Genomic DNA, 26,169 nt, shown 5'->3' on the forward strand with positions numbered 1-26,169 from the left:
TGCAGAGAACATTGCATTTCTAACATGTACAGTTGATTTTATTTTTTTATTTTATTTTTTTTAGTTGATTTTATTTTTTAACTCCACCTACAAAGAATATAAGGTGTTACTAGGTGATGGTCTACAAAAGTTCAAGTCTATTCACTAAGCTATATGAGAGAGATGAAAGATGCAGTATAGCTGACCCACAGTCAGTGACTTTGAAACCAAGTATGATTTAAAGATTTTTGTACATAGTGATTATAACACAAAGTGATTGATTCTAGAAGGAAAACAAAAGATACACTGGAGTAAGGCTATTTTTAGACTTTGATTTTATAGTTGTGGAGTTTACAGAGTGAATAGATCACTCATTTTACTAGGAAAAACAATTTTAGCTCAATTTTTAAATGTTAACAGGAATAAGAAATTAAAGAGTTAAGTTGCTTACCTAGCTAAGGGATTTACGAGACTGATAGCTTTGATTTTGTTTTATAGTACTTATATCAATTTGATAATTTATTTGGCAATTATAATCTCTTAGAGTTTAGCAGTTAGGTTAAACTAGGAAGTATAATTCTGTCAATTAACTATTGTCTACATTCTAATATGTCAGGAAGTGTTTGTGTTAAAAATCAGTTGTTTCTTATCTCAGTGCCTTTGCTGTAAACACATATTTTTACTTCTGGTGCTATTTCAAATTAAAACCTACACTTGTAGGTTTTTTGTTTCATTTTGTTTTTATTCACCAGAACACCACTTAACTCTGGTTTATGTTGGTGCAGGGATTGAACCTAGTACCTTGAAACCTCAGATATAAGAGTCTTTGTCAGGAAGTTGTGAGGATGTGGTTGAGCTTGGCAGGGATCACAAAGCACCTTGCATTCCTGATACTATGGCCACTAGATAAAAAGAAAGGGAGAGATGTCGGGAAATTGTGAGGATGTGCTTGAGCTCAGTAGGGCTCACAAAGCACCCTGCATTCCTGATACTATGGCCTATCTACATAATCATTGTTTTGCCTGAAAGATCCCCACCCATTCCATTCCTTTAATCTATCTTCTTTCTACACTCAAGGCCCTGCCTGCCTGCAGGGTAGTATTAATCCTACCAGTTAAAACTCTTGCAAAAGTTGCTAAGGAAGTTCCTACCTTTCCAGCCCCATTTTGCCTTTCTCCACCCCTTTCCTAGCCATTTCTGTTTCCGACTTGCCACTTCTGGGTCTGCCTTTTAAAAGCCTTGGCTCTCTGATCAGTAAAGTATTGCTTTGCCTCGCCACCATGTGTTTGGTTCCTGAGTCATCTCCCTCGCATTGCTGAGTGAGTAGCAGCCCAGGATGGCTCTGGTCGCATTCTCTCCAACCCAGAGAGTACGCACCTGGGAAGAGGCACCCCCACACTATCCCTGCAATTCTTTTTGCATGTGGACTATGCTGTCTCCCCCACCCTTAATGTTTGTTCTAAATACTGTATTTTATTTTTTGCCACTAGGGTTATTACTGAAGTTTGGTACCTACACAATGACTCTACCATTCCTGGTGGCTTTTGTTGTTGTTCTTTCTTTTCTTACAGAGAGATAGGGGTGGGTGGGAGGGAGACAGATACACCTGTGGTACTACTGCACTGCTCATGACACTTCCTCCCTGCAGGTGGGAACTGGAGACTTGACCCTGGGTTCTCATGCATGATAATGTATGTGTTCTACTAGGTGTGCCACTGCCTGGTCCCATGTTCTAAATATTTTAAACCATGAAAGCGACAGTCACAGTGAAAAAAAAAATTCTACATTATAGAAAAGCTGCCTCTTATTTTTTACCAGAACACTCCTCAGCTCTGGCTCCTGATTTTCGGGGTCTCTCTCTCCTTCTCCGGTGGGTTGGTCTCCAGGGGAAAGGTGACACGAAGTAAAAGACATCAGGGGACTCTTAGCGTGCCTAGAACCTGAGTCCTTAGAATCCCAGAATCCTAGAGTCCGTTTATTAGCAAAGTGGACATGAGTTAAATAGAAAAGCAATGAAGTTAATTATTGTTGAAATATGACAGAAATTACAGGTTTCTTAACAGTCAGCCTGCCCTTAAGGTAGGGGGCTGGTATGACAGGAATTGATGAGACACAAGATGGTTATTCTCCATAACACAAGCAACTTAATTATCCAAAGGTATTTGAGAGAAGCACAGGGGTTAAACCCGTAGGGTGAGACAGAGAGAAGATGAATATCAAAAGGCCATATAGTTTGGAATTTCTCTTGTCTGGGGTCTGAGGTGTGTGATGAAGTGTGTGATAAGGTGTGTTCTTCTGTAATCAGAAGGTGACTTTGAATAAGTGAATCTGTGGCCATGTGGCCTGCAGTTAATGGAGGGAAGTATTGGGGTTTCTGTGGGCCTGAAAGTCAAGAAGGAAAGAACCAAGTCTGAGTTTCCCCCCTTATGCTCACCTCGGTTGAGAGAGACTTCTTACCAAGAGGTTATCTTCTCAGACCTCCATCCAAAGATGGGGGTGGTTCTCCCTAAGCTCTATCAGGCTTACACATGTTACCAACACCTGATGGTACGGGGATTAAACCTGGGACTTTGGAGCCTCAGGCAGGAGAGTCTCTTTGTATAACCATTATGTTGTCTCCCCTCAAAACTACTTTTTATTGTTTGTGTATAGTTATAGTTCTTTGCAGAGGCTTAAAGTAAACTTATTTTTAAAGTGTAGTTTCTTATAAGTATCATACTAGTGAATAGTGAACATTGTATTTTCTGAATCTAAAAATTCTAGATAGAGTAGTAAAACTATTAATAGAATAAGTCTCAGCAATTTGAGTCATATTTGTTGAGTATTATTAGTACAATGGCATACTTACAGGTGCTTTACAGCCACTTGTTAGTTATTTTTTATAGCTGGTAGATATAACTTCTGTGAATTAGGTAGATAATTGATTACTGTATTTCTTTTTGCTTTTTGAGATTCCTGTCCTCCATGGACCGAAGTGTTGCCCAAAAACATGTTTAGTTTCCACATTTTTTGAAATTTTCCTTTTGTGGTTGATACTAGCCTTATATCATCTTAACCCCAAAAGATGTTTTTTTGTGATTTCAATGTTCACATATTTAGTAAGACTGTCTTTGTGTTCTAGCATATGGTTAGTCCTTGAGAATGTTCCATGTACACTTGTAAAGAATGTATATTCTTTTCATTGGGGATAGAAATATCTGTATATATCTATTAAATTCATCTCATCTATGCTTTATTAAATATTTGTTAATTTTTCTGTCCCAACTATACAGCATTTGTTCATTGCTGAAAGGGCTGTGTTAAAACCTCCTATTATTACTTAGTTGCTGTCAGTGGATTTCTTGAGTTTAACTAGTTATTTTTTATATGTCTGGTTGTACTCACAGTGTATATATATTGATCTTATGGACTAAGTGGTAACGTATTGGTGTCTAGCAATTCTTAACTTTTGATTTTTTAGTTAATTTTTTATTATATTTATTTATGTGTTGGATAGAGATAGTCAGAAATTAAGAGGGTAGGGTAGATAGGGAGAGAGACAGAGAGACACCTGCAGCACTGCTTGACCACTTGCAAAGCTTTCCCCCTGCAGGTGGGGGCCTGAGGTTCAAACCTGGGACCTTGCACACTATATAACATGAGTTCAGCTAGGTGCACCATGACCACTTGGAAAGCTTTCCCTCTGCAGGTGGGGTCCTGGGGCTCAAACCTGGGCCCTTGCGCACTGTATAACATGAATTCAGCTAGGTGCACCACCGCAGCAGCCCAGCTTTTGACACTTTGAATATGCTACTCTACTTGACTTGCCTGGCCTGTAGGATTTCTGCTGCTGATGAGAGCCTGATTATGCCACCTTTGTATGTCTCTTTCTTTTTTCTCTAGCAACCGGCTATCCCTCGTGGAAATGAGTATCTGCCATTTTCCTTTGGGCATTTAGTTTGGCTTCTGTTAACAGGTGTTTGTCCTAGGTTTCTCCTTTGTCTTGAGTTGTTGTGGGGGAAGAGAAAGGTAATGGAAGAAGTTATGAACCACAAAAACCACCTGCTGGTGATGTAATAATGCTTGAGAGGTATGAAGTCTAGCAGCAGGCATCTATCTACTCTGCCTTTTCCAGACTCCCCATGCAGGCATAAAGTTCTTCACAAAGACCCTTTCCCAACTTGGGTACCTCTGGCTAATTTTGTTCCACATTTCTCCTGTGGTGAACCTTGTCGGACTTTCTATTTGGCCCAACTGCAAATTGTCTGCTGTTTTGTTTGTTTGTTTTGTATGATTTGTTTTGTTTGTATGTGGGTGTGTGCGCACGCGCTCATGCAAAGGCGAATCCTTGGTTTAGCACCTTGATTTCCTTGGATTGTTTCATTGGGATGTTCCTTGGGTTGAGTCAGTGACTAAGGGTCTTTCCTCTTTCCCAAACCCACTGCCTCACTGCGAAAATGTTCATAGTGTCTGGGGAGTTTTCTTCAGTCCTGAGGTGTGTCCTTCCCTTTCTGCTACAATGCTTATCGGCTGAGCTGCATCCAGCCACTTTAGACAATAGTATTTTTTCCCCCTTTCTATTTTATTGGATAGGACAGAGAGAAATTGAGAGGGGAGGGGAAGAGAGAGAGGGAAAGAAAAAAGATAGGCACCTGTAGACCTTCTTCACTGCTCCTGAAACATTTCCCCTGCAGGTAGGGAGCAGGGACTCAAACCCAGATCCTTGTGCATAGTAATATATGCATTTAACATCACTGCCTGGCCCTACTAGACAGTGGTATTGTTGTTTTTTTTTTCTTTTTCTTTTTTCCACAAAGTCCTGCTATAATCTCATGAGGTATGCTGTGGCCTCTACTTATAACATTAGTTGCATTAGGGGATTTCAGTTGCCCATGACTACTTCACCTTTTATTATATAATTGTCTCCTATGTTTTCTTTATATTTTTTGAGAGCCATATCATACAAAATTACAGTTTTTTTAAACCATCAAAAATATTATTGAAGATTTAAAGAAAGGAAAGTTTGTTATACTTGTCCATGTTTTACTCTTTAATCTTCCTTCCTGGTTTTCTAATAATATATCTTTTCGTATTTTCTATTAAAAAAAAACTTCCTGTAGCTACTTTTAGGGGTAGATCTATTGGCAACAAATTCTTAAATTTCTTTATCTGAAGATGTTTACATTTCCATATCTTTCCTGAAGGGTATTTTGTTTGAATAGAGCATCTTAGTTGGCACTTCTTACAGCATTTGAAAATGCTCCTAGGCATAAAAATTGAGCATAGAAACTGAAAGTTTAAATGTTTATTAACTGTAACCATAATGGTTGATGTCAGAGAGTTTTTTCTTGTAAATTAGATTTACTGTGAATATAATATGCATTTATCATTTTGTTTACTTAATAACTACTAAACAAGTGCATTTTTTTTTCTGGAGAACTCCTCTGTTCACTGGATTTATGTCCATGGATAAATATTACTAGAACTGGATAGTTTTCAATGGAATTTATTATGAAAAGACAAGATAATCAGACTACTTTAACCTTTGTTCTTTTACTTGAAGATAAGACATTGACTTAATGCAAGTAAGGATATTACCCTCAAGTCACACACACAGATTCAAGTAATAAGAATGTACAAGGCTGCGCTGGGGAGATAGCATGATGGATATGCAGAAGTCTTTTATGCCTGGGGCAATGAGGTACCAGGTTCAATCCCCAGCACAACTGTAAATCAGCTGAGCAGTCCTATAGTCTGTCTGTATCTCTGGCATCCAAGTTTGACATCCTCGAGGAAACACTCACGAAAGACATGTCTCTGATATCTGATTACTGTAAAAAATGGCGACTAATCCCTAGCACTGCAAAAACGGTATCATCTGTTTTCCATCTACACCATGCCTCGGCCTCGCGTGAGCTTAATGTGCAGCTTGGCGATACGAGAATCCGGCATGAAGCCCAGCCAGTCTATCTTGGCGTTACTCTTGATCGCACCCTGTCATTTCACGAACATCTCATAAAAACTGCAGCAAAGGTGGGCGCGAGGAATAACATCATTGCTAGACTGGCCAGCTCTTCATGGGGCGTGAGCGCTTCCACACTACGATCATCATCTCTGGCATTATGCTATTCCACTGCAGAATACTGTGCCCCAGTATGGTTCCGTAGCCCCCATGTCCACTTGGTCGATTCCAAATTATATTCCTCCATGAGGATCATTTCTGGAACCATCCGTTCCACCCCGGTTCCATGGCTGCCAGTTCTTAGCAACATCGCCCCGCCAGATATTCGTCGGGATGCGGCATCATCTAAGTTCATTTCCCACGTCTACGCTCGACCGGACCTGCCAATATATGCGGATATCTTCGCCCACCCTGTCCAACGCTTGACGTCTCATCATCCAATCTGGTCCCCTATGCCTACACTGAACTTCTCTGTTCCAGACTCTTGGAAACAGAGTTGGCAGTCAGCTGAGGTAAAGAACAAACACCTCATCACAGACCCCTGCAAGCGTCAACCCGGCTTTGACCTAGCACATTATGATTGGGCCCTCCTCAATCGCTATGGAACAGGCCATGGCCGGTGAGCCGCTATGTTCCATCGCTGGGGAGCCAGAGACGACCCGAACTGCCCCTGCGGCTACAGACAGACTATGACCCACATAGTCAACGACTGCCACCTCTCCAGATTCAAAGGAGGTCTTGAAACTTTACATCAGGCTCAACCTGACGCTGTTAACTGGCTACGGAAGAAGGGCAAACGCTAGAAGAACTCATTAAGAGATATATTAAAAAAAAAAAAAAAAAAAAAAAGACTGTACAAGACCAGGGTGATAGCATAGTGGTTTTAACAATAGACTTTCATGCCTGAGGCACCAGAGGTTTCAAATTCAATCCTTGCCACCATTAAAATCCAGACCTGAAAGTGGTCTGCTTAAAAAGAATATAATAGGAAAGTTGGGCGGTAGTGCAGCAGGTTAAGTGCAGGTGGCACAAAGCACAAGGACCAGTGTAAGAATCCCAGTTCAAGCCCCCGGATCCCCACCTGCAGGGGAGTGGCTTCACAAGCAGTGAAGCAGGTCTGCAGGTGTCTGTCTTTCTCTCCCCTTCTCTGTCTTCCTCTCCTCTCTCCATTTCTCTCTGTCCTATGCAACAACAATGGCATCAATAATAAGTACAACAATAAAACAACAAGGGCAACAAAAGGGAATAAATAAATATTTTTAAAAGAATATAATAATAATAATGTACTAATATCTCATTTCTGTAATGAGAATAGAGAAATTAGACCCTGAATTCTATTTCAAGGTGTTTCCTAGTTCTTGAATTCTAAATAATTCTAGATAAATTATATAAGGAATCTAGCCATAAGCTTTTTATCTGGATTACCAAAGTTATGGTTATCTTCACTAGTTGTTATTACTCTTTTATTTCCTCAGATAAATTCTTAAACCATATGTTTTTATTATTCTTATTTCCAAAAGTGTTAACAGTCCACTAAGGCCAAAATCATATGTCAGGTGTTGTTCTTTTTTTAAAATTTTTTTTTTACTTATTTAATTTTTTACCAGAGCACTGCTCAGCTCTGGCTTATGGTGGTGGAGGGGACTGAACCTGGACTTTGGAGCCTCAGGCTTCAGAGTCTCTTTACATAACCATTATGCTACCTACCCCTGCCCAGTCAGGCATTGTTCTTAACACTCTCCCCTTCTTTGATACTAGAAAGGAAAGATGAAGATTGCTGTGCCTATATGATGCCTCTTAAATGGTATTCCTTTGGTATTCCAAAAGTATATCTTTGGTTAATGCTCTGGATGTTTCTACATTTTGGGGAAATGAATTGTAGCAGAATTTTAGCTGTATAAGAGATAGATCTTTTTCTTGTGAACAGAAAGAAGGAGGACTGTAAAATAGAGCTTGAGATAAGCCAGAATGATGCAGTAACTTTATTCTATTAACTGGTTGGTAACTATGGAAATAAAGAATATGGAAGTTGAGTCCCTTAAAACCATCTGATCCCCACTGTGAAGACTGCTGAATTAAGGCTTAAATCATTTACTGGATTATAGTCTTGAATTTTCTGCTACATAGTATCTATATTTTACTTTCTTCATTGTTTTAATTTACTTCAAGGACATCATCATTGTACAGTGATTGCTAGTACATCTCCAAGCTTCCATTAGTTGGATTTTTTAAAATTATATTTATTTATTTGATAGAAATAACCAGAAATTGAGAAGGAAGGGGAAGATAGAGAGGGAAAGAGACAGGGCACCTGCAGCCTTGCTTCACCACTTGCAAAGTTTTACCCCTGTAGGTGGGTCTGCGGGCTTGAACCTGGCTCCTTATGTATTGTAATATGTGTGCTCAACCAGGTGCACCACCACGCAGCCCCCTGAGTTGGGTTCTTTTTCATTCTTTCTGAGTATGCTTCTTACTGGAATAATTTTTAATTCCTTTTCTTGTAATTTTTTTATTCATAGTTACTTATCCCCACCCATTTTGGTTTTCTTATATCAAATTTTACCTGTGTGACTGTTGGTTCTTTATTCACTTAAAAAAAAATTAGTTTGTTCCAAAATTGAAATTGCTATAAAGAGTATCCATCTTCATTGCAGTTCAGTAACTAAATCTACATATGGGTAGGAATTCTCTGCATTTTCCTCACCATCAAATATATGAAATGTGTCACAGTGAATGGATAAGCAAGGGACGGAACTTCTCTCTTTAATAGAACTAGAAAAAAAAATTTAGTTTTGTAAACTTATATTTTTTGTTAGTTGATAGTCAGAATAGTACTTCTCTGATAGAAAGGTAATTAAAAATTTTATTTGGTAAAAATTAACATTTCTGATTATTTTAATAGTTTATAAAAGGAAATGAATTACCACAACTGGACTTCTGAGTTAATTAATATACATAAAGTACTTTGAACAGGTCTTCACACAGTAAAGTTCTTGTTAACTATTAATTAGAAATTGAGAATGATGCTGATTGAGATTGACTTTTTCTGGTAGTCAGTTGATCAATTCACTCATCTTTATTGAAGCTTTGTTGGCTTGACATCATCTTCCCTCGGACCCATGAAAATGTCCCCTGAAGGGATCATTCCCCACTGAACTTTTCCTTCAGCTTCCTTCCCAGAAGTATTCCTCTTGGGTCTTTGAGGCTAGAGGTCAGAGAGGAGTTTCACAATGGCTAGTATAACATAGCCAAGTGGTAAAGCAGGCCCTACCTTTTTAGCCCTGTGAGACTTTGTCTCAGGCAAATTATTTCATCTCTATAATCTCCCTGGTCTGTGTCATCTCAGAGTATGACTTTACTATTCCTCCCCTTTCTCTAAGCCACAGTGGACTTTTTCCACACACAAATACCATAGTATCTCCTACTTCTTTGAAAATGCAGTTCTGTTTGGATTATACTTCCCCCCCCACCCCCGTTCTGTCTGTTCCCTTGCTTACATTGACTTGATTCTATTATACTTAAAGCTTCATTAAATGTTCCTCTTTTAGGTCTTTCCTAACCGTGTTCCACTAGACCAGTTTGTGTAGTACTTCACATCATCATACTCCCTAAAGCCTGTGGGATGTAATATACTCATAGCCTAATTTCTGGCCCATAGGAAATGCCAGTAAATGCTATTTACATGAATGGAGGGAACATAGAGCTATTGTTATTTAGAAGTTACTTACTATTATTTTCACAGCTACCCTTGTTTTGCACACTTTTTATTATTTATTATTTTTTTTCCCTGTAAAGCTGCTGGAATTTAGAAGCTGATTCTGTCACATTATAAGATGCCTTTGGATAATTCTGCATTCTTCTTAGACGATTCTTTATATCTTGGTGAGTTTTTCTAGATATTTTCACAGTTTCTTTTTAAGCTCTGAGATAAACCATACTTTTTCTTTTCTACAGTGATGGAGTATAGTGTTTATAATTTCCTGACAACAAGCATGGAACACTATATAAAAGATATTTAGGACCTCACCTGCTACGTTTCCTGTTAGCATTTACTTATCTTTATAACCTTAAGTGTGAAAGTTATTTATTGGAAAGATAATATCTGAATGCTCAAGTATTTTCATTAGTTCCTCATATTTTTCAGTTAGCATTTACAAAGTAAGAATTACAACTTCTTGTCTTTTTCTGAGATCAAGGGAGGTATTTGTACAGTACAATAAGGATTATTTACTTCCTCCCAGGTTTTTAGGTTTAGAGATAGTCTGTTGACATAAGTAAGTAAGGCCCAGTCATGCTCTGTAGTTCCAGTGTATAAGTGGGTTTCTGTCTAGTTGGCATGTCACCCAGTCCAACTTCTTGCCTGTTTTTACATGACCCATGAGTAAGTGGTGTTTACATTGACTGGAGGAAAGAAATACCAAGAGGTATTTTGTGACATATGAAGATCACATTACAGTCACATTTCAGCATCATTGACTAAAGCTTTCTTAGAATGCAGCTAAATTAATGTCAGTTAAGTAGTTGCATAGGACTCAAAAAAGAAATATTTACCGAGATACTTCACATCATAAGTTAGCTGACCCCTGCTCCATGTGACTGGAGAGGCACTCATAGATTTGAGTGCTGGTGTGAGTTTTCATATGGAGATAGGGAAATTAGAGAGGTAAGAGAAATGTTATGTAAATGTTTTCTACGGGCCCCTTATTTAGATAAAATGATCAAATCCTTGGCCATATTTACTTGTCTAAGTTGATTAAATTATTAAGATTGGGAGTCGGCGGGCGGTAGTGTGGCGGGTTAAGCGCACATGGCGCAGTGCGCAAGGAATGGCATAAGGATCTGGGTTCGAGCCCCTGCCTCCCCACCTGTGGAGGAGTCACTTCACAGGTGGTGAGGCGGGTCTGCAGGTGTCTACCTCTCTCTCCCCCTCTCTGTCTTCCCCTCCTCTCTCCCTTTCTCTCTGTCCTATCTAACAATGACAAAATCAACAACAACAACAATAATAACTACAACAACAATGAAAAACAACAAGGGCAACAAAAGGGAAAATAAATATAAAAAAGTAAAAAAATAAATTATTAAGACTGTAAGAGACAAAATAAACTAACCTAGGAATTATCAAATCTCAAAGAAAGCTGAAGCCTAAAAAAAAAAAAGAAAGCTGAAGCCTTCTCTTCAGAAAGTTTTAAAACACACATGTACTAAAAAATACTCATATAGGAAGATTTATCAGTTCCCCCCACAGCCAGGCAGGACCTCATGCATGCTGACTTTTGCTCATTCCCAGGCTGACTTCTTCATTCAGAGAGATACTGTAACACGAGAGTCTATCTACTGCTGTGGTACTACCATGTGTGCTTGGGCTTGTACCTGTTAAACAATTGGTTAATTTAATAAATTGTAATAGAGTTTATTTGAATTATTCTTATACCTTATGGAAATTTGCAGTTACTTCCAAGAAAAAAATTTAGATGCATGTCATCACTAGAAACTTGGAAACTGTCCAGATGCTGTTGCATTTACCATTTATTCCCATGAAAAAATATACCAGTGGTACTTGTATTTTCTTTGAAGTACTTTCAAATGAACTGTTGCTAAACAGTGTTTTTTTGTTGTTAGTTTATGACTAACTTTTGTTATCCAGACTAATTCCCTGTTCAGTAATTCTTTACTGGATTTAATAAGTTTGTAGTTTATAAGTAGCATGTTAAATAGATTTAATTATTTGTATCTAGAAAGAAAATAAAACTTGCAAATATAAAAATCCTAAACACAGAAAAGATTTTTATGTCAACAGTATTGGTGATTACCTCATTTGTTATTTCAATCATAAGGTCAAAGTTAAATCATTGTAATTTAAAAGTCTAATAATCTTTGGAGTTCTATATTAAATTCTCAGATATCATGTGGTTGTCTTTGACGTAACTTGTTCTTGTTTCATTAAAAACCTGTTAAGTGTTCTCTTAGCTCCACAATTGCTTTAAAAAAATGAATCTTGTTTTATTATATTACATTTATTATATTTTGAAGGAAATTCAAGAGTGTGTGTCTATTGCAGCTATCAAAATTATCTTAGTAATTGCAGACTTCTTACAACATTTCTTTTAGCTAGACATTATAGTCTAAGCATTTTGTTAAAAATCCTTTTATTGGGAGGATAATGTTTTATAGTACCATTGTTGGCACATAGGTACAGTTTCTCATCATTCTGTGACGTGTCTGCAGAATACCGCTAACATTTTCTAAGCATTTTTACAAAAGCCTTTTGCTAACAACTTGCTTTAATATGCTGAATTCAGTTTTAGTTAATGATGAGCCTAGATGCTTAGCCTCAGAAACCTTGTTTTGTTACTTTTTTTTTTTTTTTTGTCAAATACAAGCTGGGAACTGAAAATCTAGAACTTATTATGGAAAATTGACTAATTACATTTGCAGTACAAAAAAAGTGCTATTTTAGGATTTTCTAATTCATGAATAAGTCAACTTGAAGCTAAGTATTGACTTGAAGCTAAGTCAGCTTTTTCAATAAGTCTAACCTGAAGCTATATTTTCTCTGTTCCTCCTATTGTAGTAATAGTGCGTATACCTAGGCACTTCAGTATCTACCTTGGAAAAAGGAAGTAAATCGACTTTTAGTGCTGCTCAAGTAAGAATTAAACTGAGGCTGAAACTTAGTATTACTAGGCTTCAGTTTCACCAAGAAAAGTAGCCAAAGAAAAACTGTATTTTTAAATCAAGGAACTGATACAATATTGCTAACTTTTTAATTTTTTATATTGAATTAAAGCATGTGTATTATAAAGTGCATAAGTCCTGAGTACCATCTTGATGAAAGTTTATGAAGTCAAAACTTGTCTAATCAAGATCAAGATATAAAATATTTTCATCAACCCTGGAGCCTCCTTCATTTCCCCTGACAATCATCACACATTCCCAAAGGTAACTATTATTTTGACTTAAATCACTATTCATTACTATTGGTATTTTTTAATTCCTCATAACTTGCCTTTTTTTGACCATCTAGTTTTCTGAGTTGTCCATATTGGCTCATGGAATTCATCCCTTTTCATTACTTTCTCATATTTCACCATGTATAAATACCAACATTTTATGCATTCTATTGATGAACATTTGGATCTTTATCAGTTTGGGCTGTTATGAAAAATAATATGCATTTCTGCTGGACAAATGCCATAGAGTAAAATTTAGATGCTTATTTTTAAAGAACTATTTTATTATTTATTTTTTATTATATAGGACAAAGAAATTGAGAAGATGGGGAGATAGAAAGGGAAAGAAAGACCTGCTTCACTGCTTGTGGAAGTGAGAGCTTGAACCCTTGTCTTTGTGCTAGATAACATGTGTGCTTAACTAGGTGCTATACCACCTGACCCCAGCTATTTACTCTTAATAGATATTCCTAGTTTTCCAGACTGAATTAGTTTTTAATCTTACCAATTGTGAGTGAGCATTCTTATTGCTCTTCACTCTCATGAGCACTTAATTTTTTTGAATATTAGCTCTTCAGTGTTTATGTAGTGAAATTTAATGTTTTTTTAATTAGCCTGATAGTTTGGAAGGTTTGGACTATATTTCTGTGCCTTTAGGACATTTGGTTACCCTCTGGAGAAATATGTGTTTACCTGCTCATTTTGCTATTGGGTTGTTTGTCTTATGGATTTGTAGAAGTTCTTTATTTTTAGGGTAAGTTTTTTTGTTGTTGTATTTTGTATTACTTCACTCTTTGGTTGTGTCTTCATTAAGATAATTTCTTAATAGAGTTAATTTTATCAATCTTATTTTATGCTTAGTGCCTTTTGTATCTTAAGATATGTTTGCCTATCTCAAAGCTAAGGAAATATTCTTTCATGATTTCTTATATAAATTTGATTGCTTTAACTTTTACATTTGGGTGTATGCCTGGTGTACGATAGGAGCTTTGGTTCATTTTATTTAAGAATGCAAATATGTTTTGTTTAGCATTTCTTAAAAAAAACAACTTGTTCTTGTAGTGTCTGATTCAGATTTGTTAGAATTTTTTTTCATTTTTGGATTCTAATCTGTTTGCTTCTGATACAGTGCCACATTTTTAAAACTATTGTTGTTTTAAATCCTCCAATTTCTTTTTCAGTAGCTTAGTACTGAACCTATAAATCAGTTAGGATGCAGTCTAAACTTAAAAAAAAATTCTCCAGATGATGTTAATAGAATTTATAGCCTAATATTCAGAACACATAGGCCCTAATTACTTAATTTACAAAGAAACTGGAAAACCTGACTATTTTTTTGTTACTGTGAAAACTTTGTTTTTTGTTAAAAAATATTTGTTAATATTTTTTTCTACCCCCAGTATCACCTTATTGAAGAAACGTTGATTTGTAAGATTTTTGTTGTTGCAGGGTACATTTTCATATTTCCTCAAGACAGGTGTGTACATTTCACCCTCAACCATACCATCATCTTGTTCTACCACAGAGACTTAACACCCCCTATCTTCTTTTAGTGTTCCTCCTTGGCTGCTGCTGAGTCCCCAAATGAATGGTCAATTTTGCTTTGTTCCTTAGATCCCCTCCGAAAATATCTGGTATTTGTCCTTCTCCTGGCTTATCTTGACCACAACTTTTTTTTAACTATTCATCTGCTGTTGGCCATGAGTTGTTTCTAAACACTGGCTATTACAAATAGCACGGCCTTAAACATGGTATGCATAGATCTTTTTGAGTAGGTGCTTTTATCTTCTCTGAATAGATTCCTAGGAGAAGAGTTGTTGTATTACGATAAACTTGACCATTTTCTAAGGGAAATAGCCTAAATAGATCCTAACCCTTAGATAATCTAGATAACAAAATTATTAGGAAGGCTTTAAAACAGCTATTATATCTATGCTTTGTAGGATAAAAGCAAATGCTCTTGAAATGAAGGGAAAACTATTTCTCTTCTGAAAGTAGAAACCATATAAATGAATCAACAAAAAATTTCAGAACTGAAAAATAAATGAAATATAAATTTACTTTATGGGCTCAACAGACCAGAAAATAAATAGAAACCTCAAGTTATGTGCCTTCTGTATTTATCTCTTGTGACACACTTAAGTTCATCTTGCACCCTGTGAAACCTGGTCATAGACTTTCTTGCTGTGACTTTTTAACTTTGGCTGTCACATCTATATATCTGTTATAATCCTTAATTATTCCTACTTGCATGCTATCAAGAAGATACTTGAATCCTCTCATCTTGACTATTCCACAGAATTAGATAGGGTCTTGGTCTACCATTTGCCCATCAAGGGTCAATCAATTAATCTGTGAGTATGGATAAAAAGATAAATGCAAACAAATAGCATATGCATATATTTGCCTATATGTGCATGCATGGACAAATAGATAACATCCTATTTTGCAGAAACTTTCAACTTATAGAAGTAACTTTTATCTTAGATATAAATACCTTTATTTTAGTGAAGGAAATGCTTTATAGTTGTTTTCTTACAATATGCAGTTCAGGATGTATTTAAACCTATCTAAACCAGTTTCAGATGATTGTGAACTTGATTGACCTTCCTTGATACACAAATGTAGCCTGGCTGTTTACTTAAGTTTTTCTTTAAAAAAAAATTTCTATTTGTTTTTATTATTGGATAGAGACGGAGAAACTGAGAGGGGAAGAGGAGATAGAATGAAAGGGACAGATACCTGCAGCCCTGCTTCACTCTCTGTGAAGCTTTCCTCCTGCAGGTGGGGACCAGGGATTGAAACCAGGTCCTTGCACACTGTAATGTGTGCACCTAACCAGTTGTACCTCCAGGTCCCATGTTTACTTAAGTTTTCAGAAGTCACACAAAGCAGCCCCCCTTTTTTAATTATCATTTTATATTGGATAGAGACAGCCAGAAAAAGAGTGTAAGGAAAGATAAGAGAGGGAGAGAGAAAGAGAAACACCTGCAGCATTGCATCACCACTTGCAAGGCTTTCCCCCTGCAGGTGGGGACTGGGTGCTTGAACCAGATATGCCAAAAGCAGCTCATATATATTTATATTTATATTTATATTTATATGAAGTGATTATGCTGCAAACAGGAATATTTGTGACCTTGAAAAGTGATATACTTCTAAGTGATATTTTACATGAGTTTGATGGCCTCATTGATGAATTGTATCTTAAAACAGTGTCACTATGCTTTCATATAGTAGTTGTAACTTATTGAATGTCTTAGAAGCTAGCATAAGCCTGGTTCTTCATAATATTAATCAGATTTTCTAATAGGTCACTAGAGATTTATAACATTCATGAAATTTTGTACTTCTTTCTCTTTTTCTCCCTGGAGATCTCAGAAATGTACATAATTTATAAAAATAGACCATTTGACTGACTTGGATTTATTAATTTTATCAGATACCCATTTGACACTTAGAAAATTCATCACTTCTTATATATGATGTAGCACAGGAAATATTATTTAAAAGAGGAACTGTGCACTAATATCCACTGGGACATTAACAACATTTTGCCACTGAGAAAAGCATCCATAAAGCCTGTTGCTGCAGTGCATGTTAAATTCATGCAGACAGAATTATCATTTACATTATTCTTTCAGTTCTGTTGATGAAATATGAAAGAAGCAGATAATTGAGAACTTAAGTTACTAACATTGTGATATACTCTTTTAGAAAAATGATTTATTTATTTATTTAATAGGATGAAAGGAGAGAATCTGAGCATCACTCTAGCGTGTGTGATACCATGGATCGAACTCACAACCTTATGCTTTTAAGTTTAATGCTCTAGCCTGGGCTGCATGTATCTATCATTTTCTTTTTCTCTCTTTTTTTTTGTATCTACTGTTTTCTATTGGTAGATCCAATTATTCTTTAATGTTTTGTCTTTCCTAAAAAATACATTATTTTGCCTTCACTAAAGAGAGACTTCTGGTGTTCCCAGAACCGCAGTTCCCAGACTACATTTGGTTGTGTGACAAGGAGGAACTGAGATTGCTCATCATCTGAATGTGAAATGGGAAGACGTATCATGGGTCATCGAGGTAGACCCAGTATGATTATAGGAGTCTTTATGGGGGGAGAGAGAGGCAGAAGAGATGGTATTCTGAGATAGACGTACTATACTGCTGACTTTGAAAGTGGAGCTAGTCATAACTAAGGGATGTGGCATCCTGTAGATAATTGAAAACTGTGAGGAAAAGGTTTTCCTTTTAATATTCTTTATGGGAATGTAATCCTGCTAACACCTTTGATTTTAGCCAGTGAAACATGTGTTGTTGGACTTTGACCTGCAGAACTGAGATATAATAATTAATTTTGTATAGCAGATATAGGACACAGATATACAAGATGTGTTTTTTAGTAGAGCACTGCTTAACTCTGGTATATGGTGGTGCTAAGGATTAAACTTGGGACCTGTGAGCCTCAGACATGAAGGCTTTTTGTGTAACCACTTTGCTATCACCATGACAATATATTAATATATTAATATATACTTTTACATAATATTAGTTTTACTTTATGTGAGTTATTATTTTCCTTTTATTTTTACCAGAGCACTGCTCAGCTCTGGCTTATGGTGGTGTAGGGGACTGAACCTGGGATCTCAGTGACTCGGGCATGAGAGTCTCTTCCATGACCATTATGCTGTCTACCCCAGCCCTATGTTAATTCTTTATATTCATTGAAATATGATATGAATAATAATATGTTTTTCTGTGAATATGAATTCAGGCTTATTAAAATGCCATTTGTAGGGGTCATGCAGTGGCATACCTGGTTACATACACATTACCAAGTGCAAGGCCCTGGGTTCAAGTGCCCGGTTCTCATCTGCAAAGGGAACATTTTATGAGCAGTGAAACAGAGCTGCAGGTGTGTCTCTATCTCCCGCTCTCAATTTTTCTCTTTCCTATAAAATAAAAATTAATTTTAAAAAGTCATTTGTATTGCTCTGTTGGGCACTATTGGCAAGCTTTTGTATACCTGAGGATTTTAATTTTCTGCTTCATTGGAAAGGTTCAGTATGTTTAGAGAAAATGATGTTTATATACAGTTAAGACAAAATGGGAGATGAGGACAGAGAAATAGAATATAACTAGGAAGGAACTTGATGCTATGTAATGTTACAAACAAGTGATTTCTAGGAATTCTAGTTTTCTCCTCTACACTTTCTTATATATTTGTATTCCTGTCTGTATTAGTAAATGTTGTAAGTTAGAATTACGAGTTTTTATCATCAGTCTGACTTGAACTGTATTAGATTTATAAGCAGCTGTTGCATTTTAGCACAGAACAAATTATCTGTATGATAGACTTATAGAGAACTCAGTGGTAAAAACGAAGTCTAGAATTCAGACAGAAATGGTAAAGAAAAGGGGGGAGAGGTGGGTGGTGGCACACCTTCTTGAGCATGCACATTCCCATGCATGAGGACCCTTCTCAAGCCCCTGGTCCCCATCTGCAAGGTGGGGGGTGTACTTCCTGACCTCTGAGTGCTATAGGTGTCTTGCTCAATTTCCCTCTGTCATATGAAGAGAGAGAGAGAAAAAAGAAAGAGCCTGAAGCATTTTTTTCTCCTCTGGGGTTATCTCTGGGACTGGTGCCTACACTATGAATCCACTGCTCCTAGAGGCCAACTTTTTCACCATTCTTCTTATTGTTGGATAGGACAGAAAGAAATTGAGGGAGAAGGGGAAGATAGACACTTGCAGACCTACTTCATCGCTTGCAAAGTGACCCCTGCAGGGGGCGGGAACCGGAGGCTTGAACCTGGATCCTTGAGTCAGTCATCTCCCTTCACACTATGTGCGCTACCACCCAGCCTCCCTCAAGCATTTCTTAAAGAAGATGGTGATTACTTGACAAACAGAGGCTGTCAGTATCTCTGATATTCCCTGCATATCTCAGATAAATGTGCTCCTTTGTGCATTTTTGAGATGAGAAACTCTGAGGCTCACCAAGAAAACTAGGAGGAGTCGTGCGGTGGCGTAGCGGGTTAAGCGCACGTGGCGCAAAGTGCCAGGACCGGCATAAGGATCCCAGTTCGAGCCCCAGCTCCCCACCTGCAGGGGAGTCACTTCACAGGTGGTGAAGCAGGTCTTCAGGTGTCTTTCTCTCCTCCTCTCTGTCTTCCCCTCCTCTCTCCATTTCTCTGTCCTATCCACCAACAATGACATCAATAACCACAACAATGTTAAACAAGGGCAATAAAAGGGAAAATAAATAAATAAAAAATAAAAAAGAGAAAACTAGGACAGTTTTTTTTTAAAAGGCACAAATAGTGGAAATAGATGTCAGCTATATTACCAGTTTTCAAAAATCTCTTGCACTTTTATTTTGAGGGTTTGCATCACAGTGCACTGGGTGCTGTGCAAGTTTGTATGTGATAGAGAAGGATAAAGTGCTTGGCACTGAGATGGAAGAGGGATATGTGATTAGTGATGATTTCTCTGATAACTTGAGGGAATGAAAGGAAGCATAGGGTTAAGCACAAGGTTGAAGATGATCAAGGAACTGACAGGTCAGAATGTTGAAGGATTATTTATGTAGCTATTACAGTCTAAAAACACTGGCCTGGGAGGTGGCATGGCAGATAAAATACTGGATTCTCAAGTATGAGGTCCCAAGTTTGATCCCTAGACTCAGATATACTAGAGTGATGTCCTTCCCCTCCCTCCCTTATATAACCCCCAATAAATAAATATTTAAAGAAATAAAATGAAATATAAAAATAATGAGTATTGGATTGAGGAGCAGCCTTCAGGGAATAAGAGGACTTGTTTTGGGGGGTTGGCTACTGGATACTGTCAACAGGAGGAGATAATGAAGGGAGAAAGAATAATTCAGAAATGACATTATATGAATAGGTACATTAAAGAAATATATTAATTGAATCATTGTAAATCCGTGTCCCATTAAAAGCACTAGATTCATTTTCTAACTTGGATTTAATGAGTATTGAAAAATACTCCATGTCTAGGCAGGTAGTTATCATTGGAGTTGGGATAGGAGGGGAGCTGAGGACTCATGTATATATGATTTCACTATTCCTCAGGCAGAATTTTCCATTCAAATAGAGACAGGTATCACTGCACGGAAGTTACCCCTAGTGCCTTGACACTCCCGTGTTGTGTCACAGTTTAGACCTGGGCCATGCACATGGCAAGGCACATGCTCTACCTGGTGATAGATGTCTTGGCTCCTGATGTTTATCTTGAGTCGGACTTTTTTTTTCTGGTTCTAAGAAATGTTCTTGGGTTTTGTTTTGTTTAAGTTTTTTTTTTCCAGAGCATTGCTCAGCTTTGGCTTATAGCAGAAGGTGTAGGGATTGAATTTAGGACTTGGAGCCTCAGGCGTGAGTCTTTTTGTATAACCATTATGCTATCTACCCCCCCCCCAAGAGATGTTCTTCATGAGACTCTACTTTGGGTCTGTCTCTTGCTCTTATTATCATCTTCTTATTTAAGTTGGTCTTAAAAGCTGCTAGAATCAAGAATGTTTTTCATATTGCTTGGTCTTTTTCTCCCATGTTAAAATTTCTTATCCATCATCAATAAATTGAAAACTGCTCTTCAATTTCATCTTTATTCACATGTTAAACAATTTTAGAAGTATTTGAGGCTCTCTTTACAAATCATAATGATTCTCAAAATAATTATGTTATCTAGCTATAGTATTGATACAAACTAAACTGTAGAGGCAGTTGGAAGTTTTATAAATGTTCATAAACATTATACTAGTCAACCTAAGTTTCATCACTTCTTCATTAATGTTAATAGATTCATTGGTCCTAGAAGTATCTGATAACAGATTTAACTGACCTAATTCCAAAAGTAGGTCAGTGGGTCAGTAGGTTATTAGGTTAGAAGAAGATATGTTGTGGTTTCCATTTTTAAATCCAGGTCTGAGTTGACCATTTCATTATTTAAAATCATTAACAATAGAGGAAATTAAATGTTTTTTCTTTAAATTATGTGAGTAGAACATAAAAAATGTCTGCTGTTCATGTTTTATACATGTAAAGTTGTATTGTGCTTTGTTTTCTACAGTAACTGACATGTATTTTATGTACCTTATGCATAGCCCTCCCCTCTACCCACCCATCCCCCCAAAAAGCCACTATTTAATCTCTGTACTACAACTGAGAGTGATTTATTTAGGGGCTGGGAGGTATCTCACTCAGTGGAGCATGTGACTTGTCACACATGCGTCCTGGTTTGAGACCTAGCATAAGTAGGATTGCTTTGATGTGCACTAGGGGGAGCTCCATGGATGGTGAGCTGGTGCTGAGGTATGTCTCCTTGTCTATCACCTCTCTGCCTTTCCCTCTTTGTAAAATAAAAATGACCTGGGGGAAGGCGGAGTACATAGCATGATTGTTATGCAAAGAGAAGCTCATGCCTGAGGCTCCAAATTCTCAGGTTCTGTCAGTTCAATCTCCCCACACCACCAGAAGCCAGAGCTAATCAGTGCTCTGATTAAAAAAAAAAAAAACCAGGACGCCTTTCACTGATGTTGTAACACATGTGCAAAACCATCCTCAGTTCATCCCCCCAGTATTAGTATTTTTGTTGTTTGTTTTCTTCTTAAGTGACTCATTAGGCTGGCAAAATAGCTTACCAGGTAGTGCTTTTGCTTTGTCATTTACTTGGTAATGGGCTTGAACCCAACCTCTATCACACTGGAGGAAGCTCTGTGCAATGAATGGTATCTTTCTTTCTCCCTCTCTACTACCTCTTTTTTTTTTTTTAATTTTGTTTATTAATGAGAATGATAGGAGAGAGAGAAAGAACCAGCTATCACTCTGGTACATGTGCTGCCGGGGGTTGAACTCAGGACCTCATACTTGAGAATCCAATGCTTTATCCATTGTGCCTCCTGGACCACTCCCTCTCTACTTCTCTCTTTATTTGAAAGAGATCAACTCAGAGTATTCAGTCTCCAATGATGGTAAAAAAAAAGATGTGATTATTTTTGTTTACTGTCTTTTTAAAAATTTCCTAGACACACTTTTGTAGTATTTAACGATTACTATATATATATATATATATATATATATATATATATATATATATATTCTGAGAAATAGTTCTACATATATTTTAGAAAATATTTTAAACCCTTTTTCATAAAACATTTTGCATAAGCTTAATATAATGTTTTTTTTCTTATTTAAACAGAATTCTGACACTGATGGTCAACCTTACTGGAAGACTACATTACAGTGTTCTGAAGAATCAACTTCAAAATACTAAAAACAAGACAAAAGGTAATGAAGGGGTAGTTTATTAGGCTGTGCTTTAGGATAGCATTTCTGGAAAATTGAATTTAAAAAATTATATGCTATCTTGACACACTGATTTGAGGAATATTTTATTTTAAAACATTTCTCATTATATTGATTTATCCCAAAATATTTTTATGTTCCATTTGTGCTTAGATACTATTTTATATATGAAGCTACACTACTATGAATCAGGTAGCACTTCCCTGCTCTTATGAAGATTTCCATGTAATGGGAAGGAGAACAGATGCTTAGTTCTGTTACAGGGAATTGGAAAGGGTAATGTGACAGATGACAACTTTCACTAGGAAGTCAGCGAAGCCCTCATTCAAGAAAAGTATTTCAGTTGAGATTTGAGTGATAAAATGTGCCAGCCTTATGAAGATATGATAAAGTAGATTTACAGGCTGCAGGACAAAAAAAAATATGGAATACTTGAGGAACAGAAAAGAAATGTGAGGTCCATACTCACAGAGGGATAAAAAATAAGAAAGTCTCCAATGGAGGGGTTGGGATGCAGAACTCTGGTGGTGGGAATTGTGTGTACCTCTCTTATCCAACTGACTTGTCCTTCATAATTAAATCAATTTAAAAAAAAGTAATGTAGCTGGAAAATAATAAGTATGTAATTTACAAAGATCAGTGTTTGTGGAAATAGGTTTTTAGAAAACTATTGATTGTTTATTTTTCTTTCCACCCAAGGAGAAATACAAATGTCTACCACAAGACGAAAACGTAGTATGTTATGTTGCTTACCATAAGCTGTAGTAAAATGAGCTCAATTGTTGACAGGTATGTTTACATAGTCTTATTTTTAATTGTAATTGTCTAATATCAGATTGATAAAAAAAAAGTTTAATGCTTAAACAGAATTACTATTAACTTACCTTCTGTATTGGCCATAGGAAGGCATATCATCAAGAGATAAAGTCAGCAGAATATGATTTGTGCTATAAATAGGCTGCAGCTTTACATGATTTGGTCAAAGCTTCTTTGAAAAAAAAAAAAAGTGACAGATCAAGTGTTTCATTGGCATCCTCTGGAATCTTCCACCTCCTTATCTCATTTCCTCCTTTTCCTTATCTATTTGTGCTAACTCCATACTTCTAAGCATCATATTTGTGATTGATAAAAGGTAACTAAAGTGAGAATTTCATTAACTGAATTAAACATATTCTCTTAGGACAAGAATAAATCTTGTTTCATTAATTTTTAGGAAAAGGTTTATGACTAGGACTCTTCTAGTGGTGAAAGAAAGGGAAGGAGGGAGTCTGTTCTCTGCTCCCAGGGCAGTTCTCCCAATCCCAGTCCTCCACTAGGTTCGGGGCTCCCTGTGGTTAAAGTGATTAAAAAATAATCAAGAGGAGAGTCTTTTCTGCTCCCCTGTGACTCTCAACGTTTTTTCTTTGCTCCTTTTTCTTTAAAAAAGATGGTGAGGGGTAAGACTGGAGGGGAGAAAGGAAAGACATCAAAAGAAGAAAAGCTGTCACAGCACCACTCCACTGCTTGTGAATCCTCCCTGTGCTGGTGTTCCATGTGACACTTGAATCTGAAATCTCACACAAGAGAAAGTGTGCATCCTCCCTGGTGATCCATCTCCCATGTCCCACCTTCATTTTTTTTTTTTAAACAAAACACTGTAACATATCTTGACTTTAGATAGTCATAGCTTATGATGTAGGTTATTACATTTTAACTGGTAACATTTTTTCTCTCAGTGTCATAGATTATACCTCCTTTCCTCCCCTCCCCTCCCCTCCCCTCCCCTCCCCTCCCCTCCCCTCCCCTCCTCTCTTATTTGTCTTTATTTACTGGGTAGTAACAGCAAGAAATGGAGAGGGAATGGGGTGATAGAGAGTGAGAAAGACCGAGAGACACCCGCAATGCTGCTTCACCACTTGCAAAGCTTTCCCATTGTAGATGAGGCCTGGGGGCTTGAACCTGGGTCCTTGTACATTGCAGCATGTGCGTTCAACTTGGTACGCCACCACCCGGCCCCTCATCACCTATTTTTCTATAGGAGACTTTTTAAAAAAGTGGTTTCTAGCTAGATTTGTAAGCAGAAGTAATTTTTGAACATTAGTGGCAGCCCTTCTCCCTTACATACAATGTAGAGATACATACTTCTCTAGAACTTAAGACCTAAAGTACAGGGAGTTTCCCCAGAGAGACCTTCCTGCAGCACATCTATGATATGGGTTATTCTGTACTTTCAGGTGAGCTCTTGCTGTCTTATCAGAAAGGTTGCTTCTTTGTTCTGAGACATTTAGGCTTGCATCTAAACAATTTCCAATTTCTATTCTGTACAACAGTAATGACATCTAACAATAGTATCTGTATTCAAATATAAAGTAGTGAATCTTATGAGTTCATTATTTCTGAGTCTTGTGAAATATATAGACTTTTTAAATCAATTATATGTGTGTGTATATACACACACACAAAAGCACAAAAAGTCTCTATGTTCTTCCATGATTCAGAATTTGCAGATAACCTTAAAAGTGAATTCAGTTTGTACTTTATCAACTTTAGGGCCAGAGAAAGATGTGATTTAAGACTAGAATAGTGAATTCATATAACATACTGTAACTCATGTAAAACTACTCAGTATTGCTAAGATAAAAGGATCAATCAGCAGTTTTTTGTGATTTTTATTTACTGAAATGTTCTTCCCCTGAATTTTCTATGACCCGGCATCCTTCTAGTCATTTGGCTCTAAACTTAAATGCTCCCATATCAGCATATTCTTCCCTAGCCTCACTTAGTAACCCCATTAACACAGTTTTTAAAAAAAAACTTACCATTTGTTTTCTTCAGTTCATGGAGGACACTTTTTTTTTTTTTTGAGACAGAGGGAGAGACACATACAGATAGATACCACAGCACCATTGTATTGCTTGTGGAACTTCCCTTGTGTAGTTACACACCCACATCATGGCCAAGGGATCAAATCACATGAGCCATTCCAGGTACCCTATCATATTTTCATGTGGTTGTCTTTCTGCTGGTAAGTAAGCTATAAGAGAGCAAGAACCGGTATGTCTAGAACAGAGCCTGACACACAGGTGTTAATAAACATGCCAGTAAGGACTAAAATGCAATTAATGCAAATATGTGTGTGTTTAATACAAAATGCAAATATATTTCACTAATAGTGAATGTTTATAATGAATGAAAGTACAATCACAATGTGCTAGATATTGCATTCATTCTTGAGTGATTGCTTTTTATGAGTAACATTATAAAGTGAATGTCTCAAAATGTATTCTAAGCTGTGCTATTATAATTAAAATTACTTCAAGTGAGTCAGATAGTGGCAAATACACTGATAGGTTTCCACTTTCACTGGTTACTAAAAGCATGAAACAGGATATTTACCTTCTGAGTAAAGTTTTGGTTAGCATGTTATACATCATACAGCTTAAGTAAGTCTTTCTAAAATTCACATATGTAACAAACTTCTAGAATGTAATTAAGCATAACTGATTTTTAATTTTTTATTTTATAAAACAGGTTAGTAGTTAATAAGTTTTTATAATCTGCAAAATTTACAAAAATCTTATATAAGTAATTTGATTCAGATGTTGTTTAGTTTTGCTGTTGCTTAGTGAGTCAGCCCTTACTTTCTCAATCAACTTTCTTTTTCTTCTAGAGATGATGGTAGTATTTTTGATGGGTTGGTTGAAGAAGATGACAAGGACAAAGCAAAACGGTAGTTTACCTTAAGATCTAATATTGTAAATAAATGAATAAGTATATGTAAATAGTAAATCAGTGATTTCCAGAAACTGCCTTAAGAACTTAGCTATAGTAACAAAGTACAAGTCTAGAATATCAATGTACAACTAAAATACAGAGAATTAATATATAAAAGGAAGACACAGAATGAAACTTGGGCTTAGATGTGACCTATGGCAGCAAAGCCAAGAACTCTGGGGACTTGGGGACAAAGTATCTGATGGTGGAGG

General features: G+C 36.8%; 1 protein-coding gene across 3 annotated transcripts in view; it reads left to right on the top strand.

Annotated features, from left to right (window-relative positions):
• CLOCK (clock circadian regulator) overlaps positions 1-26,169 on the top strand; it is a 93,169-nt gene that overhangs the window by 7,290 nt on the left and 59,710 nt on the right. For all 3 annotated transcript variants that reach the window (XM_060188041.1, XM_007534619.3, XM_060188042.1), the window contains exons 3-7: positions 9,716-9,802; positions 12,708-12,859; positions 22,098-22,186; positions 22,904-22,993; positions 25,854-25,913. In XM_060188041.1, the coding sequence (XP_060044024.1) occupies positions 22,947-22,993; positions 25,854-25,913 (107 nt within the window). In that variant the 5' untranslated portion in view covers positions 9,716-9,802; positions 12,708-12,859; positions 22,098-22,186; positions 22,904-22,946. The remainder of the gene's footprint in view (positions 1-9,715; positions 9,803-12,707; positions 12,860-22,097; positions 22,187-22,903; positions 22,994-25,853; positions 25,914-26,169) is intronic.

Source organism: Erinaceus europaeus, chromosome 3, assembly GCF_950295315.1.
Source record: "Erinaceus europaeus chromosome 3, mEriEur2.1, whole genome shotgun sequence".
In the NCBI taxonomy this organism is placed as follows: domain Eukaryota; kingdom Metazoa; phylum Chordata; class Mammalia; order Eulipotyphla; family Erinaceidae; genus Erinaceus; species Erinaceus europaeus.